The 27,898-nt window shown below is 31.1% G+C and overlaps 1 protein-coding gene across 1 annotated transcript; it reads right to left on the bottom strand.

The window, feature by feature from the left end:
* Nucleotides 1-549: 549 nt before the first annotated feature.
* On the bottom strand, nt 550-27,122 carry LOC107441050 (zinc metalloproteinase nas-13). Its single transcript, XM_071179267.1, has 12 exons — nt 26,996-27,122; nt 24,362-24,432; nt 22,945-23,020; nt 21,228-21,342; nt 19,797-19,972; nt 16,370-16,601; nt 13,083-13,294; nt 8,069-8,145; nt 5,883-5,958; nt 5,108-5,216; nt 1,835-2,010; nt 550-833 (listed from the first exon to the last, which is right to left on the bottom strand). Exons 1-12 carry the CDS (start codon nt 27,033-27,035, stop codon nt 607-609), a joined length of 1,587 nt encoding a protein of 528 aa, XP_071035368.1. The 5' UTR covers nt 27,036-27,122; the 3' UTR covers nt 550-606.
* Nucleotides 27,123-27,898: the final 776 nt, after the last annotated feature.

Here is a 27,898-nt window from a genome sequence, read left to right as displayed (position 1 = left end):
TGATTATCGTTATGATTCAACAAGGAATGCGAAGCAATCGTGGCTGTTTGAAGAAGTGGAACACCACAGTTTATCATAAAATCTGAAAGGTGTATTTTGGTGAAGAAAACTATCTTATTTTATTTTAATCTTCAATAGTGATTCACCGTTTTCTCGTTTAAGAATTGATATTTGAAACTCAATGGGGATTTAAATATTAGTTTTGCTAGCTTAAATAGCATTTTTTGAATCTTAATATGTACAAAAGCAGTTTATAAAAAGCTTTTAGTTGACAGACATTTTAGTGTGTGCAGACATTTTAGTCTTATTTTTACGAAGTGTAAGCACATTTTCGTGTTGTCATGTGAGAAGTTTTGTAATTGTAAAACAAAATTAATTGTACACACTTATTTCACGTTGCTATGTGAGATGTTTGTTCTTCGTGCAACAGAAATAATTGTACACCCATATTTCACGCTGTTATGTGATATGTTTTGTATTTGTACACACTTGTTTTACGTTATGTGAGATGTTTTATATTTGTGGAACAGAAATAGTTATTGAATCAAGTGCCATGTGAATCAGTTTATTATAATCTCCAATAGAACAACCTTTGGACAAGTTTTACTAAGAACATTCATAGAGTGTATTTATTCTGTAAATATCACTTGAACTGAGTTGATTTTTGTCATAGGGGTCAATCAGTCGAATGCCTGGTGTCTTGGCGACCATAGTCTTAGAATAGTAATCTTTGGAGAACGCTTTCTCGCCATATAACATAATTGAATCATAATCGAATTTATTGATCAACCTCTCTTGATTTGGTCTCAGCTTATCAAATTGATCTTCCATTCCTGAAAGGAATCATAACATTAATTACCAATATTATTGTAACGTTACGTTACTGTTGAACCATTATCATTTTATCTCAAGAAAGCTTGTTTTAAGATTTTAATGGCAGATTTTAATTATTTACATTGAATTAAGATTTAATGTAAATAATTTTAATGCCTGTAAAAGTTCCATAAATCAAGGAGACACGTTTACCATACCAACATCAAATAAAGGAGTTTAGTAATAACGTCTTACGTGCTTTAAGGATTCTTCAACACGTATATTATTGGAGTTGCTTTGAAGTAGGATATTATTACTTGATTTAGAAAAATTGAGTAAACCGTAGTGTTAAATTTTCTGTCGCGTGATTTTCTTTTTCATATTAAGTAAATGGAAATTATTTTCTGTCATCTACTGTATTCAAGATGGTACCGTATTTCATGGGAATTGTTTAAAAATATTTTGTTTCATCAAATGACTACTCCCTTTCTTTACCAAGTTAAATTTTGGAACATATTTTTAATCCTAATCCATCGAAAATAGAGAATTGTGCTTGAGTTTTTAATTTTAAATAACGTCATTTCGATAACAATTTTTTCTCTCATTTATTGATGGTGACCCTTAATTCTCTTACTATTTTTTAATTCGCTTTTTACATGAATTCGAAGCCAGCATATAAATTAGAAATCGTGATTAGGGAAAACCCATAAGAGTATTCTATTTACCAGTATGTAAATTTTTTTTTATAAATTTGAAAAACTAATTTTTTTACAAATTTAATTTAAATTAATAAATTAAGTAAAAATTAATTTTTATAAATTTTAAAAATATTTTTTTAATTTATGAATAAAAAAATTTTTTATATGAAAAATTTATGATTTATATAAAAATAAATCGATTAACTATAAGTTCCTATTACTTTAAATATTGTTTCACATCGCTTTTCTCAATGCATATTTTTAAGTGGGTAAAATGTAAGCTTTTCTGTTGATGCATTACGCAGAATTTTATCGTTACTTACCAGTCATTATGTTTTCCCAAAGAATGGTGATGTAATCGTCCCTGTCAGATCTACACTGTTCATGATCGAATCCTATAGCGTGGGTCAACTCATGAATAACAGTTCCCAATGGCTCACAGCCATCCCCTAAGGATACTGGTTGCATGCCACCCGTTCGACCCCAATGAGAATAACACCTGTTATCACGAAAAATAACACATTATGAAAATATCAGTGTTAAGATTTCATTAAAACATATATTATATTCCTTATAATATATGTCATATATTAATTACAAAATATGTCATATATTCATTACAATATATGCCATATACAGTAGAACGCGATTTTATTTCTCTTTTGAGCAATATTATATTGTTCATCCCAGAAATCAAGAACAATTATTTACTTCCATGTTTTATGATTGAAAAAATAAGTAGCCTTAAATATTTCTTTTGTTTGTTTTGAAAAACTTTTTTCGATTCATTAAAGTACATTGCAAATTTTTTTAATCAATTAAGGGACACTTGTTTTTGGTAAAAAATATTTATGATTACCCCTTCTTTTACATGATGAGAGAAAGTTCCCTCATGACTAATCTGAGATTTCTTTGCTAATAAAAGCAATAATGAGGTTTTGTTTTCCTTGCAATTTAAATTGAATACCCCAAATATTATTCCCCAAACCATGAAATTTACATCACTATGCATTAGAGAAATTTACATCACTATGCAGTTGTTTCACTTCTAATGTATGAAGAAAATATTTTTTACTATATGTTTATTTTATATTACTTTTGTAGAGAAATTTAGAAGAGAGGGTCATTGAAGATTATTTGGACCAGTTAGCAGGCGGTAGGCTATCAGAAGATGGTCAAGAAAATTCTGATGTCGAGTACAGCGATGCAGATGGAATTAGATGATTGTTGCAAGAGGAGAATTGTTTTAAAATTATCATAAGGAATAAAATTGATACAATTACATTTTTTGCTTATTTTGTATTAAGCTTAACTTGCAAATTTGTATGAGGATGGATATTTCCATGATACGTTTTTTAAATACGATTGTTTTCACGCACCGACCGGCCTGTGTAGGAGTTAGAGAACTGTCCTTGCACCAGAAAGGTTCTGGGTTCGAATCCCGGGCAAGGCATGGATGTTCTTTCCTTCTTTGTACTATCTGTCCTTACTGTCGGAGCAAGTTTTTTCACACAAAAAGGGAAAAATCATCCAAAAAAGGGTTATGACTGTTAATAGCCTGAGTGAAGCAAATTGTATTAACATACTTTAGGATATTGCAGAATATTTACAAAACTAGCAATTTTAACTCTAAATAAGAACTAAAATTAAGCTCTTACTAAACTCTAAATTCAGTAGCTTGACAAGCAAAGAAGAGGCAAGATCTACTGTGTCCATCTCCGTTTTCTTTCATAAGGTTTAAAAACAATTTTTATCCTTGTATCCCTGCTATTATTTTTTGTATCTTTTTTTATTGTAAGCTTAACGAACTGTTTCGAGAACGTTTTGAAAACATAAATAACGAAGAAAAGTGATCTTAAATTATTTTACATAATTCCTTAGGATGCTCAAGTATAATTTGTTTTGTATTTTATAAATGAAGTGGAAAATAAATAGTTCAAATAAGTAGGTGACTGTTATATTAAAACTGCAGAACTTTGATCTATAATATAGCCTGGAATTCCAAAGATGCCCGAAGACTTGGATAATGAATTAAAAATAACAGAGATGAAAATGGAAGGTTTTCTGCTAAGGGATATAGTGAATTTATCATAATCTAGGTCACAAAGTTACCAAGTGACGACACACTGTTAGAAATTTCTCGAAGAAATCGTTAAATAGCAGTTTTTTTGTTATTTTACAACATTCAATCAGAACAATTAAATAACCGTAAACAAAATCGTATTCAAATTGTTAACTGGAAGAAAAATCATTCGTTAATTAATTTCACCTAATATGGTTAAATAACCAAAGTTCTATCCGTGCATACTGGATCTTCAGCCAAAGAGAATCAAGTGAGCATACTTCGAAACCTGGAAGTTAGGCCATCACATAAGGAATAGGAATTCATCTTTTTATTTTTCGTCCTTGGATGCCTAATAATTTAAAAGTGTGTGGTAAACACGTTATAAAGCTACTTAGTTTCCTGTAGCTAGGTACATAGTTTGCCCGAGGAGGCTAATTTGTCAGTCTCATGTGCGAGTGACCGGCAGTTCAAAACTCAGCTTTGACACGGCAATATTTTCTTAATATACAGGGTTATTCATAATTCCCTCCGACCGCAAACGACATTTTTCTTTACTACAACTGCCTTCAGTGGTACATGTTACTGCTATCTACCGGCAACTGCTTAAATTAAAACTTGAATACTTTTGGAATAATTTCATATGTTCTTTTTTGCCATATTCGTCTTCGTTTTTTTACTATAACGCTTCGAAACGCCGGATGGAATTATGAATAACCCTGTATATATCTATATATACGTATGAATCTAATACTCTTTTATATTTTCTTTTATCTTTATTGATTTATATTTATAAACTTTTCCTGTTAAGGATATTGTTCTTAAATTTTCCCTATAGTTATTTTTCTTAAAATGTTTTTTTCATAGNGGAGATATATATATATATGATTGTTTCGATTGATTGTTTCGCAATAATTGTCTTTTCTTGGCTGAAAACAGTTTTTCGACGAAAGTTAAAATTATTCACCTAACATGTATATACTAAAAGGAATTCTGTTTGCTTAAGCTTGTGCCTCTACTTCCCACGTCCAAACATTACTATCTATTAGTATTATAAGCAATTAGATCTCTTGGTGAACAGAAGTGATTTTTCGAAGTAATCATTTTTTAAAATAACATTTATATTCTTACAACGTTATATTGTTCAAAAAAATTTGATGAGTTCACAATCATAATTTAATATTTTCTCCAATAATAGCAGTACTGGAAAAGAACTTTAAATTACGGATACAAAAATATTTAAAGGAAAACAATACCTTTACGACTTCTGTTAATTTTATGCTGATGACAACCAAAACAATATTGAAATGAATGAGGAAAAACTGGATCCACTCATATTTAAATGGTAAGTTTAGTTGCAACATTTTAGCAAGCAGCATTATTAGAAATTATTACTTTTTCCCACACATGCGTTCTTAATTTTAATTGGCTGTTTTGTGCGTCACTATCTGCAAGTGTTCTGTGATTGGCTATTCGTCATCATTTCACTCTCTTCTCATATTACATAAAGATATATATAAATTTCTATTCTTACCCTTGTCCTGAAAATATTCTTATGTAGTCAGTTTCTGTAGTTTGCTCTTTGAATTTTATGCAAGTTTTACTTGATATATGCCTCATTCCTCTTAAAGCACTCCCCCTATCTAAATAAGATATCATATTATTAAAAGAAGTATTGTCAATGAATCTAGGTATTTTATTAACATTTGATGTTAGTTATTGCTGTTTTTACTGTTATGATAGTACTGTTATGTGCTGTGGACCACATTTAACATCATAAACAAAATTTACATGAAAAATTGTTTTGAAAATATTTAAGTAATTTAAAAATTCTTATTTTTTCGAAGCTTAAATATCAATATTTTTTGAATAAAAACTAGTTTTGAACTTACTGGAACTGCCCTTTTTTTCTTCTCCAGAACTGGCAATTATGTTTAATTAATTATTAAAATGATTAATTATTAGTTATTTTATTAAAATTAAATAAAATTTAATTTTTTAATTAATTAGAATGGAAAGATAGAAAAATAGCTCTCTGTTCATAAAAGAAAAAAGTAAGATTTATATTAATTTTATTCCGTATTTAAGATGGCTAATTTGTTGGATATTGTGTATTGACAAGTGTAGGAAAATGGTTCAGAAATTTTATTTTTCTTAAATATTTAAATTTCATACAAATTATTCGCCTAAAAGCTCTGATTTGCTTAAGTGCTTTGATTTTAAAATCGGAGTAATTTAAAGAATAGTTTTAATAAATGTTTTTTATAATAAATACGAACTTTATACCTGATTATTTACAAAATACTAACTTGCACTGGGATCTAATCTATACGGAATAACACCATTTGGCCACAATAAGGATTTGTGATTCACGGCATTTCTGTCCTAGAAGTAAAAAAAAAGATAAATATTTTTAATTAACAAGACACTACGAAATGAAAAATGCTTTAAATTTGGAAAAGAAAATTGTATGATATGTACGATAGCAAGTCGGGTAGCCAGTGGGGTGGTCGAGAGGCCAGCGTGCTCGACTCTGGATTCGAATCCTTCTCAGGACATGGATGTTTCCCTCTGCTTGTTGTGTGAATGTGGCCCACCTTATGAATAGGAGTGTGGCGTGGACCTCCTCCTTGACTTAGGCTCTCAGGTGCCCACAGGGAAAAATCATCTTTTATTTCCTAACAAACTCTAACTGATCCTAAATTATAGCTTTTCCACTCCGATATCAGAATTTTCAGACAATTTTCAGCACCATCTTCACAAATCAGAAAATTTATTCGACCAAAATGCAATCAGGTGGAAGACTAATACTGTATGAATTACACTATACCAAACTTATAATTGAATTTGCAAATAGTAGATATGAATTTGCAAAATCTGAATTTGAATTTACACAATATGAATTTGCATAATATGAATTTACACAATATGAATTTGCAAATAATAGATATGAATCAAATAGAAAAATGTAAGTATGAAAGTTTAATTTGAAACTATACAATAGTGCTTAAAAGAGAGACGGAATAAAATTATAGTTATAGCACTTAAAAAACTAAAAAAAAGTTCAAGATTTATACAATAAAAGTCTCTAAGATATAGCACTCCAAATATAATATTTTCAAACTATTATTCTAAACTTTTGACTTGAACAAACAATAGCTATATTTGCACCATACTCAGTTGTAAGTTAAGAAAAGGCTATTGCGGTATAGAACTTAAGTTGTCATCCGCGACTATAGTTCTGCTTTATTTCTTTATCAAATTATGTTTTCAAAACAATTTAAAAGCTTATAAAAGTTAAACTCATTGAACAGAAATTTAATTCGTGCTACCTTTCACGATATATATCACAGAATAATTAAAAATAGGTTATAGTTTCGAAGTCGTAGAGGAATCCTAGACTTGACGACATATTTCGATAACTATGGAAATTATTGGTTCTTGAAAAAGAAACAAATATATGACGTTGCAAAAGCATTGGAAAAATGGCGTGTTTTAGTGTGAGATCAGGAATTTTTACTTTTGTTTCACAGTAGAGGTAAATCGTCTTAAGAACAATATTTATTATTCTTTCATCAGTTTTTTTTAAATGCGAATAGAAAAACGTATATTTGTTACGAATTTTAGATGTAATTTTTATTAATTCTTATTACTTGTTAATTGATTATTATATTTTTCTTTTTTTCATTTCTCCCACTTTAAGAATGCAAACAAGAAGAAGGCTGTGCAGTGTCGTTTCAAGAGTTGACGATGTTGGTATTCGTTCGCGCTGGGAGCTTGGCATCATTTTAGCGTTACATTTAGATACAAACAGTTTCTCTACATAGGGATAATGGTTTTTTCTTAGCTTGCAACAGAGTACTGTAAACATTTGTTAATTAAAAATCTGCACAAAAATTAATGATTTTTTAAATTTAATTTGAATTGTACACAATTATCTTAGATTCAAAACTGGAAGAGGAAAAGCAATTTAAAATTTATGTGAAAAATTTAAAATAAATAAATAACTGACTGAATAAATAATCAAATAAATAAATAAATGAATGAATAAATAATCAAATATTTCCCCCTTCAAAAACTTTAATTAAGTTTTAACCTCTTATGGATATATTTTAGTGAATAAAATTGTATGAGGCAAAGGCCATAGTCAAAACTTATCTCCCAAACTTAAGTTTCTGCAACTGCGTTACATTATCAAAACACTTACTACCCGCAAGCTGCACCAGTCCGACGAATTGTTTTGGGTGCCAGATCTCAAAAGGGGCAGAGATAATTCTTTACAGTTCATCAAAGAGGATAGGAGAGAAAATCATTACTCTTTCATTTGATCCCTATTTTATTCGGCAATATCTTTAACTTTAAAGAAACGGGCATTGTTTTGTTAGCAGTTTATTATTATTATTTTGAAATATGAGATTAAAAAAATAATCTGCAGACTGTGCAACAATCTGTAACGCCCGCTGTAGTGTTGGAAGGCGTCTGTTACGGAGCTTACCTCTATACTGTCCATTCCAGCGATGTCCCCTTGAAATAGGTCTGGATTTTCCATTGGATTCCTCTGTCTTCGGGCCCCTGAAATAAATTTATAACTCAAATCCTATTCTAACACATTAACGACAAAAAAATCATCGAATTAAATTTATACATCAATTGCAAAAGTACAAATATACAGGGTCTTTCGTAAACACCGTTGTTAATATACATTTTTAGAATCCTTCTCAAACGTATAGACAAAAAAAATGTATGCATTGCGAAAAATAAGTTTTTTCAATGTGAAACCAGTTCCAGAAAGGGTTTAAGCACGGAAAAAGTAAAAATGTTATCAAATTCCGAAGTGTTTGATTTAGAGGTGAAACTTTCTATTAATTGCCCTTTTTAGCTTCCTCGTATTTTCACATGTAATCAAGCATGTTTTGACGTTTTTAATCCTGACATACTCAGAAGTGATTTGCCAGATTATGAAAGAGTTTTTTTTCCTTTTTAATGATTAATTTGAGACTTCCAATTTTTAAGATACTTTTCTTCATTTTTTTGACAGGATTTTAAGAATAAATATTAAGAGACGTGATTATGGAACACCTTATATGCACAAGATGCAAACATAACACATGACTATTTGATACATAGATGTAGGCCTAGGCGGGGAAAGTAAACATTTTTATGTATTTGTTCTTAAAGCATTCTTCTTTTGTTTATATTTGCATTTGGAAATCAAAAAAATGTTATACTTGTAAACAAAATAAAATAATTTAATATACTTTCTATTTTCGAGATGTTTGATTTTCAGATGATGTTGTATTAAAGATATTGAATGTTGATTCAAGATGTTGCATTTTCAGAAGGTAGGATAACACCATAGAAACATTTTCTAAACTTAATGAAATTAATATATTTGTGAGACATTAAAGTATTTCTAAAAAACGAATGGAAATTTTCATCTGGGTAAACTGCATCAAAGTCTGTAGAAAAATACCAAATGAGTATGCATAAAAAGGATAATTGTTAATTGTATTTCGTAAATATCAATTATCATTCTTTAATAAAATTTATTTAATTAATTTAATATTTGAAAAATGCATTATGAATAATTAACTATTTGTCAATAAATACATTCATGAAATATTTGATCTTGTAATATCTTTATTTTGCAATTATTATTTAGAGTGAGATACATTAAGAACAGTAGAAAAAGAAAAAAGAATGTATATTTTTTTAAAGGCTCGAAAGAATAAAATTAAGTTGATTATTACTTACATACTAAACAGAAAAGAGATATTAACACATAAATTTGCATTGTGACCTAAAATAGCGCAGCAACCCTATGTTCAATGCAAGGTGACAACCACTGGAATAAGATACTTTAGATTTTATTTAATCTTAAAAATGCGCGAGAAAACTTCAGCTGTTGAAATTGTATGAAAACTGTCATATGTTGATTAGTGAATGTTTCTGAAATCATTTTACTTCTCTTAACTTTTCACTTTTTTAATGATAGGAAAAGAAATTAGTTTACTAGTACAATCTCCGCTCTTAATTTTCGAAATTATAATAAATAATCTCCATGATCGGGTGTGGAGTACGTAAAATTAAAAGGAGTAACTTCTCAAATATAAATTTCCTGTGCTAAAACTTTTATTAGATTTTTTTTTATTTTACGACCGGCTTTAAACAACTTACCCATTTTTGGGTTTACGACTATCAATGCCCAATTCGTCATTCTTGTAATTTTGCTCAACCCGGAAGACAGGAATACACCTGGATCAAACATTGATGATAACAACCCTTCGTGGAGGATTTTTTGAAGTAATTAACCCACAATTACGTTACATGGATACGTTACACATGAATTCGCACCCGGCTTGCGCCTACCACAGTGCTGACGTAAAATATCTTCAGTGGTAGACGAATCATGGGATAGAGTCCCCTTGTCGTCAGGCTAACCGAGGAAATTTTCCCTTTGCAAGTAAAGCAAATCTGGGTTAGTTTCACCATAAAGTCCTCCACGAAGGCAAATTTCACCAAATTCTTCAAGATTCAGGAGTTCCTTTGTCTTTCGGATTGGATTCAAAATTACAAGGCTATGGAGTTGAACATTGGTAATCGTACACCCCAAAAAAATTGGGTCGGCTGTTTAACGACTGTTATAAAATATAAAAATTGAGGAAAAGCATAATTTTAGCCAGATTTTACAGCGGTTTCATATATTTCATATATATCCCACAACGTTGAATTTCCCTCCTCAATTGAACTAACTTTTATCATAATTGTAATTTAACTATTTTCATATGCTTACAATACTAGTTTTCAAATTAAATGTATTGATTCATCGATTATGTACAGGTTATAACAATAGAATAACCTGATTTTAAATATTTATAATTTCGCAGCTATTACACACATGAATACATAAAATAAAATAAAAATATATTCAGCTATTTATTCAGTTAAAAATTAGAATTTCTTCTTCCTTTTATACACTACAAACATCTAATCTGTAATCAAGTTCGTCCATATGTTTTGTAGTTTCATACTACTGATGGTACTTAATTTTTATTTCAGCATGTTTAGTAATGAATAAATTTACTGTACATTTTTGGAATCTTTTAAAAAATTACACTAATTGGGCTAACAATTTGAAAATTAAGCGAGAGGGAAACAAAAACGTTACAGAAATCTTTTGAATTGCAAGTAAGGGATGTGAGATGAAAAATATATCAAAGTCAGTCTGATTGCCTATTGAAGCTTGGTGGAGTTAAAAATAATTCCTTTTCTTTTCCTTCTTGTTACCTCCAAGAATCAAACAGGGTAATAATGTAGGGTAGCTTTCCTTAATAGGGTTCGTTTGGCTTGCCTTTTTTTCTCTTGAATATTATTTGGCAATCCCTAATGTGTACATTTCAACCTTATTATTTTTTTTCTTTGCAATGATTTAAAAAATATAAGTAGCTAACAAAGTCATTCCCTAAAACCCTTTGTATTTTAGTTAATTTTATAGTATAATCATTATTAGTATATTTTTTTAAATAAATAGAATAAGCAAAATTGATCAGTAATAAAAGTTCAAAATGTCATTTAAGCAATATTTTTTGGTTGTTAAAACACGTACAAATTATTTATAATTTTTTATTTAAAGAAGCTTCTGTAACGCGACAAGCAATTTCATTTCTATTTAAAACTTGAAATATCGACTTCGGTTTTCAAATAATATATTTTATTAATTTCATTTTTATTTATTTCCAATGCCGAAAGCCAGATTTAAAATAAACACTTCTTTTTAAGCATAGAGAAGATACCTAAGCAAAATTAAAGCAACAAGTACAATCAAATAAAAATGATCAATTAGTGAAACACAGAAGAAAAAAAGTTAAGTCGTAAATCTGGATGAAAGTTTTCTAGCCTCCCAATAACTGGTGTTGATAAATCCTTCCTTCAAATCCAGACAAAGAAGGAAGTGGTCCACAATCAGCACTTTTTTGATACAGCATCGGTAGCAAGTATGGCTATTGACGATTTTCAATAGATGAAGATGAGCATAGAAGAAATCGTGCATAGTAGAAAATATTCCTTCTGTAACAGTTTAAGTTTAGTGTTCAGTTACAGTTTAAGTTTCGTGTTATAAAGTTGTGAAATTAGCTTCAAAAGTGCCTCTGCAGTATTAAAATTCCATCACATATTAATCTAAAACGATGCTAGTACATTTTTATAGTTACAGTTTTCAAATAAAGTACAGCTCAATTCCAAAGTTCTTGCCATTGTAGCTGCGTCGATTTTGTTTAAAATGTGAGTGGGAAGCGAGATGAAACAGATATTAAATTATTGTTAACATGCTCTGTTCTCTAACCAATACAGAGAATAACTCTATTAAAAGACTATATCCTATAGTTGTGATATAAGTTCAGAAATGTTTACATAACTGAATATATAAGTTGTTTTGTAAATCGAAAGTATCATTGATATAAGGACAGGTTTGAAAAGGTCGAAACCTGTAGGATTGATGGAGTAAACAATGAGGAGTTAATCAAGAATTATTAAATTTTTTTTTAAAGACATTCAATTGTCATTATGTAATCAAACTGATTTTAAAGTTTCCACGCCTGTCTTCTTGTATAGTGATTTCTTAAACTTTGATTGAAGTTTTTCATTGCTTAAATATTAATTCAATAATATTGTCAGAAGAATTAAAAAAACTAAATAATGATTATGTCAATTGTCATCTGTACATCTATACATAATAATAAACGCGGCTGTGTGTGTGTCTGTAATCACAATATATCGCCCCAGAAGCCTCGCCCAGGCACGAAACTCGGCACATAATTGTGTTTTGACATAATGAAGAAGTATTTTCTTTCTTTTTCAAAAATTTGGATTAGTTTTTTAGTTATCAGTCATTTTGTAAGAAAATCTGTGCTTTTTCGTTTTCAAAGAGCCATATTCAAAAAACTATTAAAAAATGCATATACTTTTCTCCACTCTTATAAATGTATGCTAATGCGAACCTTACAATTGAAATATTAATTTTCGACAACTTAAACCAATAATATATGAAGGAATTAATAATTTAATTGTAAGGTTCGCATTAGTTTACATTTATCAAAGTGGAGAAAAGTTTAACTTTTGTATTAAAAATGTGGCAACATATTCGATACGTAAATAGAACGCTTCGCTTTGATATATTTGTCGCTGTTCATAATAGTTATAATAAGTTTTTCTTCTTCTTTCCACGCTCTATTTTTTTTTCTTAAGCGAAGACGATAATTTTTGTAGCGATATAGAAATAGAAATTGATACCATAAAAAATTATATAGAAATAGAAATTGATGCCATATAAAATTAATTCCTTTTCGTGTTCTTTTCATGTATTTAGCATTTTAGTTTTTTTTTCTTAAGCGTTGTAGCTATATAATATATAAAATAGAAATTTAAGACAAAATTGCAGGACAGGAACACTTTAAATGTTCACTGATCTTCAGATTTCCTGCTATGTTTTAAAAAACTTTATTTGTGAAAACCTTTAGCGTGGCGGACAGCTGACCGCCTTAGGCGGCTAGTTATGTAATAAAACTGTTTTTCAAGTTTCCACGCCTGTCTACTTGTATAGTGATTCCTTAAGGCCTGTTCAGACGATCCAAGTTCTTGGACGAAGACTGATTGATATTGATGGAAACTTGTTTTGCTTTGAGCTTGGATAGTGTAAACGATCATCCAAGTACTTGGTCCAAGTCTTTGGACGATAGTAGAGCATGTTCTGCTTTCCATCCAAGTTTTTTCTCCCTTAACCAATCAGCATCTTAGGTTTTGTGGCGTCAACAAGCAGGCATCAGATTATATCATTTTGTTATCTGTTTTCATACATTTTAGTCCAAATAAATTGATTTTTTACTGATTTTTGTGCTATTATGAATTTATTTAGTTATTTCAAACTTATGTAAGTATTATTTTTTATGTTAAATATGAACAATGCGCATGCTCTAGTTTTTCGTCTGACCAATCAGTGACATTCAAGATCTTGGATAGTGTCAACGAATCCATCCAATTTCTTGGACAGAGAAATTCCTCCAATTTCTCAGATTCAAGAACTTGGACCTGTGCAACCTTAAAACTTTGATTGTGTTTATGTTTTTCCTTGGTTAAATATTAATTCAATAATATTGACTGAAAGAGTTAAAAAAATTAAATAATGATTTTCAAATATTTGAAAAATATTGCACCAATGAGATCGTTAACGCTAGATGTTTGGTTTTTAATGACGTTTAAGCGCTCTCAGAAATCCAGGCCTATACCTGCATTTTAATACGAATCTAATATAATTAAACTTTAACTGTATATTTATGTCTTTAGAGTGACGTAACGTCTTAGACTTATGGTACCTCTGCTTTGTTATTTCTATCATTATACTCCGTTGCAAGTGAAGACCATTGCGATATAGGATTTAAGTAATCATCCGTGTTCCGTTTTATTTCGTTATCAAATCATACAAATACGTTTTCAAAACAATATAAAAGTTAGAAACGTCAGATAGAAATTTAATTTATGCTATCTTTTTTGAAAAAAAAAACTTTTTTTTCTTTTCGCAAATTGTTACAGACAATAAAAGCATTTTTGAAAATATAGTCCCCAGAGAGTTCTTTCTTAGCTATCTTGGAATTTTGGCTAAATTTTTTATCGTTCTAAACTAAATTTATATGTTTTATAATTTTGGATAAGAAATTTAATACTTTTGTTAGTTTTATACTTCTTTTTAACAATTTTTTAAAAAATATAATTTAAAATAAAATTGAAATTCACGTAATTTTAAACAAGTAACGTTACATTAACAAAGATATTTATTCACCTTATTCATGACGGAAAATCTCTCTATTTTTAGCTGAAGGCAGTACAATAAAAGCCATTCATAACTTCCTAGCTACTATTATGTCATATGAGGTCTGCAAGACTTCCGTTTTGACTTGTTTTTGCTTATTTTTTAGGATACTGGGTAAATTAAAAATCTAAAAGTAGGCACGCAATGTATAATACTAAATCACCTTTTCAAACAATTCTGATATTTGGATTTTTTGGTGTACTTTTGTCATAAAAATGAGTTAAAAGGCGAGAAATATAACTGGCATTCAATGATTTTAATTGGGTGGCAGCTTTGTAATTTCAATGTTTTAAAAGACGTTGCAGAGTGGAGTTTATTATTTTTTTTTTACATAAGTGCATTTTTGAGAAAATAAATGAAGGTGATTAGGTGACATGTTTATAATTTCTCTCATTCGCCTACTTCTTTGACGGTGAAATTTCGTTGGGAAGAAAGATACTTTTTGAACAACGTGGAAATACAACGCAATTTACTGTGGATGAAATAAGTTTTGGGAAAACATTTGAGAGCAGGTATATTAAAGTAGTGTCTGTTAAACGGAAACCAAGATGCTTCGGTGAAAACAACTTAAGAGATAAATGCTTTTTAAAAAAAAAAATAAAAGCTAACAAGGAAAATAGAACCAAACCTGACCAAGATATCAGCTATAAGACCAATATTTGAAAAACAAAAAAGGGCACAGCCTGTACACTAAGAAAAGAAACCGTCTCTTGTTAAGCACAGCAGCTGACCGACACCCTGTCAGTCAGAGTAACCTATGTCTACATTGTTTGAGCTTCAGCGTTACATACTGTTTTACCAGGGTTCTTATCAATCCCTGTCGCATCCGCACCCTCTTTTGCATCAAACCACCCTTGTGCTCACCTATCGTCGTTGGAGAAGGTCTTCGAGCTGCAATTGAACGTTCAAGGCATCTCATACGCGTTCGATGAGATTAAGGTTAGGGGATATTATAGGACTCTCCAATTGTTGAATATTCTCCGATTGGAGTAGATGGGTATTATCGTCCATAAAGATGAAATTCAGTCATACACTCCTCGGGAAAGTCTCACACATGGTGGAAGCATCTCGTACCTGTACCGATGACTTGTCAGAGTATCTCTATAATCAGAGTATCTCTAGTAAAGACCTCTATCGAACACATGAAAATCAGTATGCCCGTTTGCCATGATGCCTGTCTGGACTATCAGACCGCTTTCATCAAAGTGGTCCTTTTCGACAATGTTAGAGGGCCGATATCGACTCCCGGGTTCTCTCTAGATGAGATCACGTCTCGAATTGCTGTCCAGACTGGCTCGCTACTTATCACTTAGGAGAACCCTCCCCCAATCATCCCTTGTTCAAGACGGGTGCCCTCGATATTATGTTAGACGGTCCTTTTTTGTGGTTCACAGTCAAAGAGATGCAGACTACAGAGTACCTGGTTCCTGTTGCATTATACAGGTTGCAAAACAGTTGCGTCGTTGCTGCGGACACTTATCACTTTCGGCTAGAAGTCTCAAATAACGGTTTTGATCCGGCATTGTTGTCCTTTTGCGTCCCTGAATAGGTCGGTGGACCGCTGCTTCTGTCTCTGCGAATTGTTTCCTCAAAGTAGATCCTACATTTCTCGAAACTCCAAGGTCTCCACGACAGGTAGTCAGTGATTAAATTAAGAAATTAAAACTGTGATTTCAGACTTCTTATATTCGACATGCCATGTTCTTGTTAAGAAAAATAAAAATAAAATAGAGCACTCTATGAGTAATAGAGTGCATTAGAAAAATCTTTTCATATAAATTCAAGCTTTCAAATGGATGAAAAATGCCATTTTTGTTTATCTGTATTTTATGTGTGGCATTATAAATGTAAGTTGAAACATGCATTATAATAAACGTAATTCTATTTTCACATTTTATCACATTTTGTTTTTACACATCTAATAGATTAGTTTACAGATAATCCTTACACTCATACAGTACATTGATCCGGTATATATCACTAGGACTCATCTCATATTTTTTATGAGGACCGATTAGTTTTACTCCTTTTTTTAATGGAATAATTGTTCTATCAATTCTGTTTCTTGAAAATGCAGTTTCATCATAAAGCATAATAGAATCGTAATCAAATTTATTGATTAATCTATTTTGATCCTTCTTTAGTCGCATGAATTGGCTTTCAAACCCTGTAAATGAGAAAAAAGGAAAATATTATATTAAGTGAAACTTTATATCATTTATTACTCAGACAACACAAAAATATCTAAAGCTGTAGCTTTCATCGATTTCAATTATTTCAAAAACGTGGTTCTTCTTTAAAAAAAACTTCAAAAGTTATTTTTAAATGTCAACTTTCTTTCCTGTAATCATGAAAAAATCTTCAATTTCCCAGTCTCTGAAGCAGGTACTTGTAGCAATTTAAAACTTTTAATCTAATCAGATTAATAAAATATCTGTCGAGGAATTTAAAATCATAAATGTAAGCCTTCAACGCGATTGGTAAATTATCATTTTATAATTTAATGGTTTTGTTCACATAATTTCTTACACATAACTTAACGTAACATTTTCGTTCACATAATAGGCGATATTTAATAGTGTACGTGTTAAGGGATCATTTCTATTAGCCACTAGCTGAATGACCATTCTTCATACGGGTTGACAGTACTTTTATTTTATTTTATAACCGCCGTTGAACTGTCGACCCAATTTTTGGGTTTACGACTACTAATGTTCAACGCCGTAGCCTTGTAATTTTGAACCAATCCAGAAGACAAGTAAACTCCTAGATCGGTACCCCTAGAAGTATTGATTTGTTATGGGAACATGGAGGACTTTGAGACTCGACAGATTTAACGTGCATCAGTCACCATTTACTACACGGGGAGTCTTTGACCGGCGGGGACCAAACGCACGAACTCTTGGACATGGGCCCGGCACCCCACTGACCAGGCTATCCCGGCCTAGTAGCGACAATTTAATTTTACGTAGATTAACTAGCAGTGTTACATTACAGACTCGAAGAATGGACATCGACAATAACAGTACAATATAAAATAGCTAGTCACGTCACAGATATTTTATTTATTTATTTTTTTTTAAAAAATTTTTAAATATTTTTTTTGAATTTTTTTTTACATTTAACATAAATGGCCATCACGGGTAGCTGAAAAACTCCAGATTCACTATCTGTCCCCAGGGACTGGGAGCAGGGTCAGTGGGGAGGCATGTGTGGTGATCAGTCACGTTTTCTGCTATTGTGAGCCAGTCCGTGGTTGATTGCGTGGTAAGTATGTTTTGTTTATGTTGTATTGTGTGCTTTACCTATTTTTATTATGAGTAGTAGTTGAGGCAGTGTTTTGGCGGATCATGATATAGATTAGCGTATTATTGTGTGTGCGTTTATCGACAGTTAAGCCATCTCTTGTTTGTGTGGATCGAGCTTGTAGGCTTCTTTTTTTTTTAAATTAGCCTCACGGACAACAGCTTGTTTTGACTGACTGCCTGCCAAATGTTTTCTGGTCAGGGGTGGGGCCAGAGTGTGTTTTTATGCAGCAGCAATGGTTTGCCTGGAGCCCTGACACCCTATGATTGTATTTGCTGCCAGTATTTTTACAAAGTTATTATAAGGTTTATGACATATTGTCTGTGATGTTCCTGGTCATGGCTAGAATATTTATTAGTTTTTGCATAATATGCTTGTTTTTGAAAGTGTCTGCAAATATCGTTCTGCCTTGTTCATTGGGTTTTTTGAGGTGGTATGATTCAGTTAGTGGGCAGTCATGTAGGTAGTGACTTGGGGTACCTGTGTCATCGCATGGGCATGTGTCTGTGTTTATTCGCTGCTTCCTGTGTAAGAATGAGGGGGAGAAGCCATGTCCTGTAATGAATTGTATTGCTGCTGGATGGCCTATGAGTCGGTCTGTGTCTACTTTAGGATAATATGATTTTTTTGTATAGCCTTTTTCCTTTTCGTCCCAGTATGCTTGCCAAAGTTTTCGTGTGATGTTTTTAAGTTTATTTCTTAGGCTCGATGGTGGAAGCAGAACACCGTTGGGAATTCCGTGACCTGCTGCTGCGTCTTTAGCCGCTAAATCCGCTGCTTCATTGCCTATGTTACCTGTGTGCGCTGCCACCCAGTGTATTTGTGTGTTGCCATTTCCTGATTAGGTGTTCTAGTTGTCTTTGTGTTGTTGCCACGTGTGGGTCTTTTTGTTTCGTTTTTCTAATAGCGTGTATACTAGCTAGACTGTCTGTGAAAACTGTTGCATCTTTGCAGCTGTGTGTCTCTAACCAATTGATCGCTTCTTTGATGGCTAAAACCTCTGCTTGAAACACTGTGTTTTCTTGTTTTAACGCAAATTTGTATGTATCTGTATGTTGGTTGTTGTGGTAACCACAGAATGCAGCTCCCACGCCATTGTCTGTTTTGGAGCCATCGGTGTAGACTTGTTACGTCGTTATTTTGCTGGTTCTAGTACTTGTTGGTAGGTTAGTGTATTTATGACTAGTCTTATGGGCCGGGTGGACCATATGTGTTTTTATCTTTTGTTGATAATCACCCGCTTTTATGTTGTATTGTGTGTTTTCTTGATTGAATCTTAGTGTGTTAGCTACTAGTGCTTCTTTTTTGATTTGCAGGTGCAATGGCGGTAAACCTGCCAGAACATTCAGACCTGGTATGGGTGATGTCGTGCTGTTCCCGTATCTTCAACAGCTCTTCTCAGCTGAACGGCCGGAACAAGGCATGTCAATATGGTCAAAATTTCCATTTTTAAATAGTGTGTAGCGGTTTTCTCAGCCAGAAGAAATTCTTTATGAAGAACACAAATGTCACGAGGCTTATAATGCATTTGTTGAAGCAAATGGAAGAAGGTACCAAAATAGCTTATTTAGGAAGAAACAGCGAAAGACACAATTAAAATTAAGCTAAAACAATTAAATTTATTTATTTATTTATTATTATTTGCTTCCTTTTACGGTGACTTTATGATGAAGTAAAATTGATTTTTAAAAGTTCATCCCATCAAACAAAGATTAATTGTATTCGGTATCAGTGTATTATTACTCCAGGTCAACCATAAGCGATTGTCAAAAATTTCTTCCTATACTTATCCCTTTTGGTTGGCCGTAAAAAAACCTATTTCCTCAGAACTTGGTTCAGATATTGGTACATTTAGTTCCTATTCTAAACACTAATTAATGTAATAACAATAATGCTTGTTACTAAAACTAATTAAACATGATTGAGTGTCATCAGATCACCGAGTTACGATTTGCAATTTGTACACTTCCCTCTTGAGGGTAAGTCGTATTGAAATTCTTAGTCAATTACCATGCCAAATCTTTAGTAGAGATATTTTTAAAGAATTTAACCATACCTTCCATGATATTTTCTCTCTCAATGTACACATATTTGTCCCTGTCAGATCTGCTGTGCTCATGAGCAAATCCAATGGCATGGTTAAGTTCATGGAGCATGGTTCCAAAAGGGTCACAGCCTACGTCAAGAGATAAAGGTTGCTTGCCTCCTGTTTTACCCCAATGAGAGTAACAACTAAAATTAAAAAAATAATAATAATATAGAATTAATTATACAAAATTATTGTACCGAGTGTTTTACATTCACCTTATGCAGAGTGTTTTACAACCACCTTTTACACAGTGTTTTACATTCACCTTATACAGAGTGTTTTGCAATCACCTTATACAGAGTGTTTTACATTCACCTTATAGAGAGTGTTTTACAATCCCCTTTGGCAGAGTGTTTTACAATTACCTCATACAGAGTACTTAGCAATCACCTTATACAGAGTGTTTTACATGCACCTTATAGAGAGTGTTTTACAATTACCATCATTAATAAAATGTATTGAATTCATTCCAAGTAAAAATGCTGCTTTTTAGTCAGTTTTATAATTATCATAATACATGAAAAAATATGACTATTCTGGATCTCATTGTAGTCTCTCCGACAGGTCAAATGATTGCATACATGACAGGTCATTATGAGTGCAAGGACTTTGAATTCTACATAAAGCTTGAGTGTTTCTATCAACAGATACATTTGAACAGGTGACCAACTGTGCGTCTGAAGCGGCTAATTAGTAATACAAGATGTAATGGATTTGGGTTATAATAAATTCGAGTCAATATCTTATATTTTTGCTTTTTTAGTCATTTTTGCAATTATTACAATACATGAAAAAAGTGACTATTTCGGAACTCATTGTAGTCTCTGCGACAGGTCAAAATGAGTGCAAAAATGACAGTCAAGCACTTTGAATTCTACGTAAAGCATATGTGTTTCCATCAACAGATACATTTGAAAAGTGGACCAACTGTCCGTCTGAGGCGGTTAATTAGTAATACAAATGTATTTGATTCGGGTTATAATGAATTAAATTTTTGAAATCTGACATTTTGTTTACACCACACAAAAACAATATGAGAGCAGCTGAATCTTGCTTTAGGCGTTGTGCCAACGATTTCGTACATTACTATCTATCAAATAGCAATATTTCAGAAATAAAACAGTTGACGAATTGGCAGTGGGTGAGGGGTGTTTAACTACAAGGAAGAATGAACTCAATCTCATTATATCCTCTCTATATTAAAAAAATTGCAAATGCCACCACTGCGATTTTAGATGTGCAAGTTTATGTTACATATTATTTTGCATCACAGAACTATGTGAATTAGCAACTTAAGATTAAAATAATGCGTGGAAAAATTTACAAGAAGTACGATATAATTAAAAATTAGACTTTGATAAATAATTCGAGAAATTCAACTTTCTGATGCCTACTTACCCTTTTCCACGAAATATATTAATATAATCCTTTTCATCCGTGCGCTTTTTAAACGTAATACAAGTTTTATTTGATATATGATTCATAGCCATTCCTATTTTATACGTTAATCGACCTATAGGGAAAAAATACATTTCAACACCTGAGGCTATTACTATACACCGTTGCAAGTTAAGAAAACAGCATTGCGGTATAGGATTTAAGTAATCATCCGCTACTGCATATAGTTCCGTTTTATTTCGTTACCAAATCATATAATTATGCTTTCAAAACCATATAAAAGCTTTTAAATGTTAAAATCATGGGGGAAAAAACTCGTGCTGTTTTTGATAAGCAGAAAGAAGGCCGTGCTACGTCGTTTCAGGAGTTGGCGATGTTGATATTTGTTCGCACTTGGAGCTTGGCATCCATTTAGCGTGCTCTTAGATGTAAATAGGCTCTCTCCATAGAGATAATGGGTTTTTCTTAACTTTGCAACAAATTATAAAAATTTAAAAAACTTTAGTTTGTTTTTGTAAAATTTTTTCGTTCGACTAAAAATATTATTATGGAATAGGAATATAATTTGAGTAAACCCATCATGAATAAATTTTTAAAATCATTTTCTAATTTTTACAAAATTTTTTACTTTTGTATAAAGCACGATAAAAGAAAAAACTGCTTTTATAAAATAATTAAATACTGCACTTTATTGCACATCAAATTTGTTGAAATATAATTCCTTCTCGTCTACTTCTTTTACTTAACTTAAATTTATTATTTGCTCAAGTATTTTATTGTAACCGTGATATATTTCGTTTTGTGTACCTGGCAACTTCGATGCTTAATTAGTGTGCTTATGTTCTCCATGGCTTCATGCCTGTCTTTGTGTTAAGTAAGAAATATATAGTGAAAGAATAGAAATCTTTACGAAAGAATCATTGTGCAAGAATATAGAATGTGTCACTTAAGAGAATCGATACTTGACTGTTTTGGCATACTCGAAATTGAATGGAAAAAAGAGTAAACAAATGTCCCTTTTCTACAACCAATCAGGATCCAGATACCAACACTACGTCACTTGCAGGTATCCCATTCTGATAAAATTTTACATTTACATATCACCTTTAAATAAAAGAAAATTATAAATTGACTATCACAACAAAATTATGTGCGTTTTATTTAAAATATTTAATAATTACATTTATATTCTTGCCATTTATTGTGAACGTAATTAATTGCTCTTTCAATTTTAATACACCGTAAGAGCTTTTTTATCATCAAAGTCATAAATTAATGTGGGAGTTACTGTTGTTAATTTTATATGTTTGAAAAATTCTGGAAGTTATTTTATCACTAGTACATCAAAAAATAAGACCAAAAGTTGGAGAACGGATTTGAGCAATTTTACCATTTTCTCCATGGCCGATGAGGATTGTGGGAGGAAAAACATTAAAACCAGTTTGATTCCCAGATAAAATTCGGTGGTGTTTCTAATTTTCTTCTTTCAGTTCTGTTTCCCACAGCAATCTAACATGTTTTAAAATTTTCATTAGCCGTTTTCTCAGTTGTATTACATTTCGTTAGTATTTGTATTTTTTCATCGATGGAATACTAAATTGCAACCTTTAATGTGTATACTTTTTGACTCAATTTCTGGCAAGGATTTCAAAATTTTATTTTATACGTGTTCATTACGGATGATTTAAAATTGATTAAAAAAATTTAAGCTACTTACTGGCAGTATGGTCTATATAGTAAGGAATAACACCATTCGGCCATCGCTGTCGATCAGACGTGACTGCATTTCTATCCTGTTAAAGCATTACAAAACGTAAATATTTGACTTTCCCTGCTCTGAATATAAACAAAAACCGGTTCTGAAGCATGCGAAGAGGTATAGTTTGTCTAAAGTAAGAACTTCCCAGCCATTCGTCTGGACCCATGGTGGTGACTATGGCAACGAGGTATAACTATTTCAAATAGGGTTGGGGGTCACTGTTCAGACTCGGGTCACGAGAGGATGGGAATTTTCTTCTTCGGTCTATTGTATTAGCACTAGAGTGAAGAGAAGTTACTTTATCTGAAATGCGCTATTCTTGTTTCCATAGCAGCAGACGGTCTCAGACTTTGTGATGGGGGGAGTACTTACCGTAGACAAATTATATCTCTCTTCCTCAAGCATACAGGAAACAGAGATTGGTGAGTAATAGAGCGGTTTTAGCCTCTTTCCTGTTTTGTAAAAAATGGAGACTCAAATTTCACGAAGCTTTCTTCGTTGTTGACGAAACAGTTTCCTGATATATGTGCGGAGCGAACTTTCCGTCCAAATGACGTAATAACTATTGTCACTTCGTTGAGGAAACGTATTTTGCCAAAAGTAAACATATATTTCCTTATTATAGTTTCGATCATCTAGTCTTCGTTCAAGTTTTGTCATTCTAGTTAACGATCTCTCACGATGTTCCGCGATGAGGTTCCGAGTTGAGGAAACATTTTTGTCAGATATTTGAGAGCTCACATTGCATCACAAAGCATGTGATATTGGGATGAAATAATTCTCTAACGAAATACAGGTCAAGGATTGCTGAATGGTCGGAAATGAGAATTATATTTCTAAGAGTGTGGTTTCGAAGATTTCCACAATATGAGGTTTATACTGCACACAATATTAGGCTTCAATTTAGACGGAACACTAAACCGTTGATAGACATCTCTCTATTCCAGTTGTGTATTGTAATATAAATAAGAATGAATAAAGAAATATTACCCATAAATCTACTTATGTAGAGTGTTCTCTAACTTTCACTCTGACTTTATTGTTTAAAAATCAATATTAAAACGGAAGTTATGCGTGTTTCAAAAGTATTTTTTTCTAGTATTAATGCCGTCGAGGTAAGATTTCCTAAATCGGTTATTCTCTATTGCCTTATATTTTACTTTTTTCTTCCATCTCATACCATTTTTGAGAAAAGAACGCTAACTTCGAATCTTGTATCTCACAGAGATTTTACTATACCTAGATTCTACTTTCACAACTCTAAAATTAGCTTCGTAAATTAAGAGGATTGTTACATACCTCAATGAGCAAACTGTATACTTAAAAAAATCGCTCAGTTACTCATTCTTTTAAAGAAAAATAATTTATTTCTTACTTCAATGTCTATGCCAGCTATATCACCTAAGAAGAGATCTGGATTCTCCATTGGATTTTCTTGACGACCCCCTAAAACATAGTGAAAAATTACTCTTGCAGCAATCTTAGAAAAAGCTATAACTAAAGCTCTTAACATTTTTGATGGAGATATAAAATTATAGACTATGAAATTAATCATGAAATTTATAATACAGACTTTATGATACTATGATCATACTGAAATAACACAATAATAATGATAATAATAATCCAAATGTCCTTTTTCCTTTTCTAAATTTTTTGTTATATAATCCAGCTTACAACCTTATATTTTCTTCCTCAAAAACCTTTAAACAATATTAATTATAATTGCACAATTTTGATTAAAAGTGGGTGATATGCCAAGAATTTTTAGATTCAGGTGAGAGTCAATTTAATAACGATCTGCAGAAAAGGTCTCGGGTTAATGCCATCTAAACTACATAATTATACTGCAAGTTAAATTTCGCAATTTTGGTACAGAAAGTAAATAAACATATCATAGTGTATCTTATGATAAAGTCGTTACGAATTGAAGAATTTGAACTTTTTATGACATTAAAATTAATTATTAGGTGTCATAATTTAATTTTAAGGCATCACATTAAGCAAACATAAGCAAAAGTATAGAAAAATAATTTATTGCTTATACTCCTTATTTATAACTGCCTTATTTGTAAAGTTTCGTAAGTTTTTTTGTAATAAAGGCAGTGGTTTTTACAGCAAACGCAAAATTTTTCACAGGCAGGTTTTTTTTTATGTTTAAATACTTATTATTGGAATTCTTAAGGATTTTTTCTGTTGAAGTTAGAATGTTAAGGTAATTTTTTTCACAGTAAGCCTAAAATAAAATTGTGAAATGAAACAGCATTTCGAAAATTAAAATTTTTACATCACGTTATTTACATCAGCATTCGATATTTTTTTGAATGTTTGTTCTTTACAATTTTACACATGGAGAACTATAGAAGATGTTATAATTGATATACAAGCAAATGAATGCACAGATTTACTGCAGGAATCAAAATATTGATTCTTTTTTGAGAAAAACATTGACGAAACTTACAGCTCTAAAGATTTAAAAATTGGGAAATATTTATTCATTTTTTGAATTTTTAAAAATTGTCAACCATGTTATTAATTTTCGAAAAAGTAATTGACTTTTGTTAAAGTGTGCTCGTTACGCAACTGAAGAGGTGTTTATTTTAATTTTATTGAAAAATAATATAAATTTTCAGAGGATATTTTAAACCCATAATCTCTGAGAAGTTAGTATTTTTGATTTAGATGAGTTCTGGAATTTTATTTCTTAGAATATTTTCTCTAATTTTTATTTATAGTGTATTCCATAAGTACTACCCATAATATTTTTTCCTCTTTTTTCTTTATGAAAGATGAAGATTAAAGAGGACTCAATCTTGGGGGGGGGGGAGATCTCCAATGTACTAATTAATTAGTTCTGGCGATAATTTAAGACATTACACAAAGACGTATTTTCTCTGAATAAAAAAGCATTTTTTTCGACAGATTCAGGTTTCTGGCCTATTTTTTTTCATTTTTAAAGTGGGTAGACGCCATCTGGGAAATATGGTCCTCATAGTCCAAAGTTTGGAACCCTTTAATGTTTTCATACTTTTTGCGTATTTCGCTGTATCTCGAGAACATTTTAAACGAATTAAAACATTTTCGCCCTAAATTATAAAATTTATGTCTCCAAAGATAATTTCATGCTTGAAAAATTAGTAAATATTTATTATTTTTATCATTTTATTAAAAAAAATTTGAATATTTTTGCATGATCTTAAAAACGCAATTTTAAATTACAGAATGGAAAAATTGGTCGAATCGTGCCCTGAGAAATCAAATTATAAAAATATGATTTCTCAGGAATTATTCCATGGATTTTTCTCAAATTTAATATTTTGCTATTTAAAAGCACATTCTTTAAAATACTGAAAATATGTTTATTCCTTATAATTCAAAATATTTACGACTATTCTTAAATAAAATGATAAAGATTTTTTTTAAAGTTATACTTTGCATGGAATTATCTTTGAAAAAACGAATTTTATAATTTAGTGCAAAAATTTTCCCATTCGATACAAAAGTTCTCGAAATTAGCGAAATACGCAAGAAGTAAAATTAACATTAAGGGGTACAAACTTTGTACCACTCTACTGAGCAAATAATTGGTACCATATTTCACAGATTGTGGCTATCCCCTACATTTTGAGGTCAGAAATCCGGATCGCATGGGGAAAAGGTATGTTTATTCAGAGAAAGTACGTGTTTGTGTCAGATTTCGTAACTTTAATTATCGTTTGTACTAATTAATTAGCATATTTGAAGTCACCCCCTCAAACCATTAAGATTGAGTCCTAGAACGTGAAGATCCGGTCATCAGATTAAAATTTATTCAGTGTGGTCCGTTTTTTTTTGCGCAATGTACATCATCGTATCAATATTATTTAACATAATGTCCATTTGTGATTAAAAACATGCTTATATGTTTAGGTGATAAAATAATAAATGACATTATGATAAAAATCTCGACACAATTTCATTCTCTGGATCGAACTTAAATATGTAAAATAGAACGGGAAACATTACTCACATGCTAATCCTACGAAACAAATCAGCATAAAAATCAGCATGTTTGTTAATTAGACTCAATACCGTATCGATTATTCATGAAAATCTTGACTTAGAGGCATTGTGATTTATAAAATCTTCATTTACTTCTTAAGAGCTTTAGATAAGATACACTTAAGAAAAATCACCACCTGTAAAATTTACAAGATATCTTTATTATTCTACACAAAGCATGGAATAAAAACTTAATATATCTTTTATAACATCTGTTGAATTCTTTACGAATTTAAATCCATGAATAATAAATCCCAGAATGTTAAAAACTATTGAAACTTAAAATATGTAATAACAAATCGGGATAATAAATGAAATCACTCACAGTTTTTTATCTCGAAATTTGTATATTCTTAATGATCTTTAAAAAAAAAAATATGTTTGTTGCAAAGCTTTTAAATATTTTTAATAACACGGAGGAGGACGTGACTGATGACAATTTTAACTGGGAACGGTTTTGAGAGCTATTTATTAAGTATTTTTTATTTTTAATAATTTCAATATAAATATTAAGATTTATATCTGGCAACATGTACTCTCTCTGTATATTTATGCCCTTTTTTGTTGCTCTCTTTGAAGCCATTTACTCGAGAGCGAGTTTATATTATAAAAAGATAAAGATCTTTCGAAGGGAAATAAATTTTCAACAACTTTGGATAGATGATCATATACATAGCAAACACGCTGGGAAGAAATTAGGGAGAAGCACGCAAAATTGCAATAACGTTTGAACAAACTGGTATTTTCGAAACAAAATTAGAGCTAAGTTCACAAATAAAAATGCCGACTTTTAACTCCGTAATTGCATTTCAAAGAGTGAAGACTGACCGAATATGGTATTTTCCCGTTACAAATTTAAACATTCACAATT

The sequence above is a fragment of the Parasteatoda tepidariorum genome, chromosome 3 (assembly GCF_043381705.1).
Source record: "Parasteatoda tepidariorum isolate YZ-2023 chromosome 3, CAS_Ptep_4.0, whole genome shotgun sequence".
NCBI lineage: Eukaryota > Metazoa > Arthropoda > Arachnida > Araneae > Theridiidae > Parasteatoda > Parasteatoda tepidariorum.
The sequence above is the reverse complement of the archived record's forward strand: the minus strand, read 5'-3'. Positions and strand labels throughout refer to the sequence as shown.

Coding starts and splice junctions, on each gene's coding strand:
- LOC107441050 (XM_071179267.1), bottom strand. CDS start 27,035: ATGCTGATTTTTATGCTGATTTGTTTCGTAGGATTAGCAT. Junction 24,433..26,995: donor TTGTTTCGTAGGATTAGCAT/GTGAGTAATGTT, acceptor ACTATGTTTTAG/GGGGTCGTCAAGAAAATCCA. Junction 834..1,834: donor TTGGGAAAACATAATGACTG/GTAAGTAACGAT, acceptor GATTCCTTTCAG/GAATGGAAGATCAATTTGAT.